General features: G+C 43.1%; 1 protein-coding gene across 1 annotated transcript in view; it reads left to right on the forward strand.

Annotated features, from left to right (window-relative positions):
* The window catches only part of CNTNAP4 (contactin associated protein family member 4), a 330,264-nt gene that overhangs the window by 248,753 nt on the left and 73,130 nt on the right, over window positions 1-8,381 (forward strand). Inside the window, 1 exon segment of the mRNA XM_030886583.2 lies at window positions 3,599-3,796. Coding sequence (XP_030742443.2) covers window positions 3,599-3,796 — 198 coding nt within the window.

Here is an 8,381-nt window from a genome sequence, read left to right on the forward strand (position 1 = left end):
TTTCTTCACATGATTACAATTTGGATGTCATCTTTGGTGAATTATCTCTGTGTCTTCTGCCTATTTTTAATCAGATTATTCATGTCTTATTATTATTGAGGTGCTTCCGTTTGCTATGGTTACAGGATTAACCCTCTATCCCCTATGTCATTCCCCCCACGCTACAATTTTTTTCCTAATTTCTGTGCTCTCTCCCTCCTCTTTGGATACCATCATTTTATGTCCATAAGTACTGTATTTTCAGGAGGGTTCAGACCTCTGTTTTATCTTCTCCAGTGTGGCTTTTTTTCATTACGTTTGGTAGTATGCTTATTGCTTGTATTCAGGCCCCTTGAGTTTGTCCCTATTTTCATTGATATTTTTAGTTCTAGAGTTAATATTTAAGTTTTCTATCCATTTTGAGTTCATTTTGTATATGATGTGAAGTATTAAGATGGAGCTCCAATTTTTCTGGCGCCATTTGTTTAAAATACTATCTCTTTCCCATTTAATGTGCTTTAATTCTTTATTAAAAAGTCAAGTGTCTCTAGGTGCTTGGGTTTAGTTCTAGCTTCGGTAGTCTCATTCATTGGTCTACATAGCTCTCATTTTACTACTGAAGCTGTTTTGATCATGATGATTGTTTAATAGGTTTTGAAATCAGGAAGTGAGGGGGCTCCTAATTTTGTTTTTGTTTTTTAGTAGTGTTTCTCTTAACTTAGGCTTCTTTCCTTTCCATATAAAATTGCTGCTGAGTTGTTCCTTTTCTTTGATGAATAGTGTTGGAATTTATATTGGAATTGTGTTATATTTATAGATTGCTTTTGGTAATATTGACGTTTTCACTATATTAAATCTTCCTATTCATGTACATGAAATATTTTTCCACTTGTATAAATATCTCTTGGGTTCTTGTAGTAGTCTTTTGTAGTTTTCTTTGAACAAGTCTCTTGTTTTTCTGGTGAGGTCTATTCCTAAGTATTTCATTTTTTAAGTGTTTCTTGTAAATACTATTTTTTAAAATTTCATGTTTAGAATTTTTCTTCTTTAATATGCAAGAATCCCTATTGAGTTTTGTATGTTGATCTTACAGCCTGCCAAGTTGCCAGATTTTTCAATTAGTTCCAGAAATTTACTTATCAGTCTTTGGGTGTTTCTATATATAGGTTCTTAACTGTTTGCAAACAGAGAGAGTGCTACTCCTTTACCAATCTGTATGTGTTTTGTTTCTTTTTGATACCTAATACCTCTCACTGAGAATTCCAGGACCATACTAAATTATAGTGGTCCAAATACCATAATTCAAATGCATAAATTATTTTGTGGTCTTTCTTATTCATTATCCAAGTTGTGCATGCGCATGAGGAGATTGAAGGGGAAAGGTTCTTCTTAGTCCTCAGAATGATATCTTATTTTTAAAATGTGACAGAGGTCTTGTGCAGCAGACTTGACCAAGGCAATACAATGGTACATTGTTTGATTTTTGACTGCTGATTCCCTGGGCATTGAGTATAGATTCAAATAAAATGAAAGACTTGACAACTTCAATATTGACGACTTCAATATGTGTGATATTTATCAATATGTTGCTCACTTATCCAATTGTAAGGATTTTTGTTTTCTTTTAAAAAAATCCTTTTATTAGGGGATCATGCAACTCTTATCACAATCCATAATACATCAATTGTGTAAAGCACATTTGTACACTCATTGCCCTCATCATTCTCAAAACATTTGCTCTCCACTTAAGCCTCTGGCATCAGCTCCTCATTTTTCCCCTCCTTCCCTGCTCCCCCCTCCCTCATGAACCCTTGATAATTTTATAAATTATTATTTTGTCATCTCTTGTACTATCTGACGTCTCCCTTCACCCGCTTTTCTGTTGGCCGTCCCCCAGGGAGGAGGTTATCTGTAGATCCTGAACTGAATTTTGTTTTCTTTATGTTGAAGTATAATCTATGCCATAGTTTATTTTCATTGCCAGTATAATTTCTGCCTTGAGTAATATGCTCATTTAAGGTCAATCTATATGGGATCAAATTGACAAAAGCAATTCAAACGATTAGAAGGGAGCCTTAAAGAGCAGGCTGCTCTCCATCAGCTACTCTCCAAGAGAAAGGTGAGGCTGTCTGCCTCCTTTAAGACTTACAACTGCCGAAACTCAGGAGCAGCTCTACTGTGGCACACAGGTTCGCTGTGATTCAGATTCAACTCAGTGGCAGGGAGCTGGGGTTGATTTCTATGCCTGCATGTCTCACAGTAGAAGTAGGCAAAGTCTATCTATGAAGGAGCACAGAGGTGATCGCATGGCTGTTAGCTGTAAGGTCAGCAGTTTGAACCCACTCGTTGCTCGTAGGGAGGCAGATGTAGCTGGCTACTAACGTAAAGATTTACAGCGATGGAAACCCTATAGGGCAGTTTGTTCTCTTCTGTCCAACAGGGTCCCTATTTGGTAGAATGAAGTTGAGCGTAATGGGTTGAGTTTGGGTTTATTGGTGGGGATGGGTGGATACACGATACCTTTCTTGTGTTATAAACATTTTAGGGTTTTTATTTCAACCAAGTATGTTGGTCATGAGTATGCTGGAATATTTATAGGCATTCTGCTACCTAGGGTGTTAGCTCTACTACATAGCTCAAACAAATATATTTTATTTCTATTATTCTTTTGTAGCCATTGCTCTGCCGATGCAGTATTGGAGAACTTCACTTAGCACAAGTAAATTCTTGTTGTATTGTCTAACGATGGAGGTCATAGGCCCAAAGTGAATATTTGCACATTTGATTAAAATAAGAAATCAGTTTATACTCATAATGTGGGTGAACAGAGACATACATAAGACATTAAAAATTTGGCTTTCTTTCGCATTGGCAATCTAAATAATTTTTAAGAGCAAGATAGTCAGAACTCACATTATGAAAATGAAAGGATTTCACTAGTTCTAAAATGCACTTTTTCCCTCACGTGATATTAGCTCTGAAAACAGGATGTGCTGATAATCTACGAGGTGTTACCTTTATGGCAGCAGCCTCCCCCTTTGTTTTCCCGCTTTGGAAAGTACACAAAGCAATCATGTGTTATTCATAAAAGAGTAGCAGGTTTGATGAAATAAAATATATTGCAGAAATGTCATCAGTGTTCCTTCTATGTGTATGTGTATAAATACAAGTGTGTATTTACATATTCGTGTATAAATACATACTGTATATGTATGAATCCATATATGTGTGTGCATATAGGTACACATATTTATACACACATATTCATGTATAAATACATACTGTATATGTATGAGTACATATGTGTGTGTGCATATAGGTACACATATTTATATACACATATGAATCATACATGGTCTCTGGCCAGGTGATCTGAGAACAGTGGAATCAATGGAAGCTCGTGATGATAAACACGCCTTAGGGACAAGAATCTGTCCTGTAAAATTGAGGGCTTCGAGGCATCCTCTTTGTATTGATCCGGCCTCACAGCGAAACTCGATGACTAGACAAGGAAAAAAACTGCCTTAGATAAAAGGTGACTTTGATTTTCTTTATTTATTTTAACTTTTACAGACTAGTGATGGTCTCCTCTCTTTCTTCCCCCATTTCTGCATACAAGAAACCGCCTGGACCGTCCTCCATCACAATGGCTCTGAGCTCACCCGAGTCAGAGGCACTCGGCCGGAGAGCTCCCACACTGGGCTTTTCCAGTATGCGGCCAGCCTGGAGCAGCTCCAGGCCACAATTAACCTGGCTGAGCACTGCGAGCAGGAGCTCGCCTACTACTGCAAGAGATCGAGGCTTGTAGATAAACAAGGTAAGGAAACTGAGGCACGTGCCACTTCCTTTGCCCCACTCCACCGGCTCCCATGGCTTCTGGTTCAGAAATAGTGCTGGTGCCCAGAAGGCCCGGGGCTGATGATCCCTGGACACCCCGCAAAATGGGTCTCGGTCCGAAAGTCACGGAGACGCTTTAGCCTGAAGAAAAGAGCGAGGTCAATGTCCATTGAACTCTGTTCAAAGCCGTGATTGCCTGCCCAGCCTGTCCCTGGCCTTAATCGGATAAGTGCACAATAAAGGGCTGCTTTCGGAGTCTTGAGGAATGCACCGTGCTCATCCCTGAGAAAGGGCAAGTGACACAGATTTGTTTTCTCATGGAAAGGAGCTAATAAAAACACAACTCTGTTCGGAAAGTGACTATCCCGTGTGATGCCTTTCCGAGGACTGCTGGCAGCCAGCCTCCGGGGGTAACTGAACATTAGACTAGGTGACCAGGGGGTAACTGAACATTAGACTAGGCGACCAGGAGCACCGTTCATCCAGCAGTGGGACCCAGGAAGCCTTCTCGGCTCTCGCCCGTCCTCCCATTGATTTCTCCAAAATTCTACTTTGGTGGTTCTTCCCCTGAAAACATCTCACCGTGTCACTGTTTGCTGGTCACCCTGGGTGCCCCCATGCCCATCTTCATGACCTCATTCTTGAAATGGTTTGCTGGAGCGTGCCAACGGGCCTGCCAGCTTGCCATGTCTCCCAAGGGCCTTGCCATTCACTATGCAACTCAGTATGTCTCTGCATATTTTATAAAGACAACGTCACTTACGCCATGACGCGTGCCCTTCTACAAGAGGGCTTCAAAAAGCCTGTGGGTTAATGTCCATGCTCTTTAAATTCTGTCTGTCCATCCACTCTGTGAAGCCACCTCACGTCTCAAAAAAGCTCTTAACACCTTTTGGGGAGGATGGGGCAGGGCTGGGCAGTGTTTCATGTCATTCTGCTGTCACCATGTCTTGTAACGGACTCCAGGTTCTGAACAACTACTGCAGCATGACGTTTCTGAGCGCCTGAGTGGTACAAACAGTTAATGTTCTTAGCTCGTCAATGGAAGGTTGTGTGTTAGTCTATGTGGACTAGAGGAACAAACCCATAGAAACTCATAGATGTATGAGAGAGAGTTTTATATAAAGGGTAATTGTACATTAAGAAAATATCCCAGCCCAGTCCAGATCAAGTCCATAAATCCAATATTAGCCCATATGTCTGATACCAATATATAAAGTCCTCTTCTGACTCATGAAACACATGCAGCGATGATGCCAAATGCAGGACGATCATAGGCCAGTGAGTAGAAAGTCTTTGGATCCAGTGGCATTGTAAGCATTTCAGTGCTGACAGGGGTCTCATGTGGCTCCTCCAATTCCCAGGGCTGCATCAGAGTAGGTCCATGTGGCTTCTCCCCAGGGATGTCTCACAGGAAGTGAGCAGCGAGAGAAGTGTCTCCTGCCTCCAAGGAGGAAATTCCGGAGTTCCCAGAATTCTCAGGAGAAAGCTATGCCCACACAGAGCCCTTATGTGCAGATTGACAGACTAGACTCCACCCCTTCACTCTTAATCCTCTCAAGTCCCAAATTGACACCAGATTATGTAACTACCACAGGTGGGAAGTTCAAGGATACCCAGAGACACTTTGGAAGAGAAATCTGGCAACTTACTTCCAAAAAGTCAGCCGTTGAAATCTTTATGGAGCACAGTTCTTCTTTTTAATCACTTTATTGGGGCTCTTACAACTCTTATCACAATCCATCCATACATACACTGTGTCAAGCACATTTGTACCTCTGTTGCCATCATCATTTTCAAAACATTTTCTTTCTACTTAAGCCCTTGGTATCAGCTCCTCATTTCCCCCCCTCCCTCATCCCCCCTCCCATCCTCATGAACCCTTGATAAATTATACATTTTTTTTCATGTCTTAAACCCACTTTTCTATTGTTCATTCCCCCTTGGGGGAGCAGGGGTTAAATGTCGATCATTGTGATCGGTTCCCGTTTCAACCCCCACTGTCCCCCTTCCCTCCCGGTATCACTACTGTCATTGTTGGTCCTGAGGGGTTTATCTGTCCTGGATTCCCTGTGTTGCGAGCTTTTATCTGTACCCGTGTACATGCTCTGGCCTAGCCAGGTTTGTTAGGTACAATTGGGGTCATGATAGTGGGGGGAGGAAGCATTCAAGAACTAGAGGAAAGGTGTGTGTTTCCTCGGTGCTATACTGCACCCTGATTGGCTCATCTCTTCCTTGTGACCCTGCTGTGAGGGGATGTGTGGAGCACAGTTGTGTTTTGACACAGTGGGGATTGCCTTGACTTGACTCAACTCCACAATTGGTTTTAGTGTCTTTCTATTTCATACCTAAGGGTCCCTGGTGATGTAGGGCCTACATGTTGGGCTGCCAACCACAAGGACGGCAGTTCAAACCCACCAGCTGCTCCACAGAAGATAGTTAGGCTTGCTGCCCTCATAGGACTTCCAGCTTTGGACACTCACAGTGGCAGTTCCACTCGGCTCTGTAAGTCTAGATCCATGTGAGTCAGAGTTGACTCCGTGGCGCGGAGTTTAGGTTTTCCGGGTTTTATTGTCCGTATTCCCAACACAGACGCCTTTGTTTGGGAGTCAGAATGGGGCGTTCTGGATCTGCCGTGCTTGTTCAGTCTTCACGGGTCTCGCCAGCACACTGTTTTTTTGGCAACTGTACTTTGGGGGACTTCAGTATCCAACATATCTGGCAGCGTCTCCCAATGTTTTGAAGCGATTTCCAGTGGTTGATTCCTCCAAAGCGGGGAACTGAGTCCTTCTTCCTGGCGCTGGTGAAGAATATTGACAGTACCATGGGCTACCAAAACAACCAACAGATCTGTCTGGGAAAAACCGCCAGGGTGCTCTTTGGAAGCCAGGGTAGCAAGACTTCATCTTACATACTCCGAGCATGTTGTCAGGAGAGAAACGTCCCCGGAGAAGGGCATCCTACCTTGTAAAGGAGAGGGGCATCCACCAAGAGGCAGGCCCCGAAGGAGATGGTTTGACATAGTGGCTGCAGCCAGGCGCTCCAGCACAGGGACGATGGTGAGGCTGGTGCAGGACAGGACAGTGTTTCATTCTGTTGTGCACAGGGTCACCACGGGTGGCAATTGCCTTGATGGCACCTGACCACAACATTGAAGGGCACTGTGTTTCTTCAGGTACAAATTAGAGAACATCTTAAGTTACCTGCACAATAAAGTAACAAACCAAACCTATCGCTATGAAGCCAACGCTGGCGCATGGCCACATGGCAACTCCGTGTGCTGTCGAGTGGAGCAGCCTGTTGGATGCTCTTGGATGTCATTTTTACGGAAACGGCTTGCCCGGCCTTTCTTCCGTGGAGCTGCTACATAGACTTAAACCATCAGCCTTTAGGTGCTCAGCCAATTCCAAATTGCTTGTGTCTTCAGGGACCAACGGGGGTTTTAAAAGCACTTGATGTAAGTTCATTCGCTGGTAACCTTCAGAGGTTTGGAATTACAGACACAAGGACAACAATTTTACAAAGCATTGTATTTCCCATGTGACTATCTTTTGTCATCTGAATCATCCTTCAGTTTGGGAACTGTGGGACTGACTTTTGTACCATTGTTTCCAATCAAGGATCTCTTCCATTTATTATGCCCCTACTGAATACAACCCGATGATTTCTTAACTGTCTCCTCTCCTTCCTGCTTGTCCTCTATTCTCATCCTTTCTCTTCTCAATACTTCCTCCTTCCTTTTTTTTCCAGAATATCCAAATTTCCATCTCTTAGGCTTTCAGACCTTTTCCATTTTGTTGATCCCCTTTCAAAGCCCATCTCCTCAGTTCTTCAATCCCATATGTGATTGACGATCAAAAAGTTATGATAAAATGACATAGGATTCAGAGGGTAGAGGCAACTAAAGTTTATGATCCTGGGCTCTCACTTACTAGAGAGAGGAACAGACAGCTCGCGCTTGCTAGAAACTTGGATGCATCACTGGCTTTGATCTTGTTTCCTCTTTTGTGAAATGGGACAGTAACACCAGTGGCGATTAAGTGGCATGACCCACAAACACACGCAGCATGTGAGATGAGCCCCTGGTTCCCCAAGGCATCATGTTTATACTTAGCCTGCCCAGTTCAATGCACACTTGATTGTGCAGTGTAGCTCAACATTGACCCTGAACTCTACAATAAAATATGCAACGCTGGAATGTCCGATACTTATGGACAATAAATGTAGGAGCATTTAAGAATAATGGAGCAAAACAGCTGAGATGTTTAAGCAGAGAAGGCAAAGGAAAGAAAGACAATTAGTAAGTCTCACGTGAGCCAGATTCTCATAGAACCAACGCACGAAAGCCCCCGGTGGTTAGTGGGCAAGCACCACACGACGAAGTGAAGGGCAGCAACACAGGTGTGCAGTGTGGAGCAGTTGCCGCCTCCAAGGTCTTACGGGCTCCCGAAGTGTTTCTGCATGGTTGGAGCATGATGGCAGGTGGTAAGCTTTAAAATCGTAGTTCTCAACCTTCCTAATGCCGGGATCCTTTCATACAGTTCCTCATATGGTGGTGACCCCCC

This window comes from Echinops telfairi, unplaced genomic scaffold (genome assembly GCF_000313985.2).
Source record: "Echinops telfairi isolate 266 unplaced genomic scaffold, ASM31398v2 ScPeMD7_2291;HRSCAF=2852, whole genome shotgun sequence".
Lineage (NCBI taxonomy): Eukaryota > Metazoa > Chordata > Mammalia > Afrosoricida > Tenrecidae > Echinops > Echinops telfairi.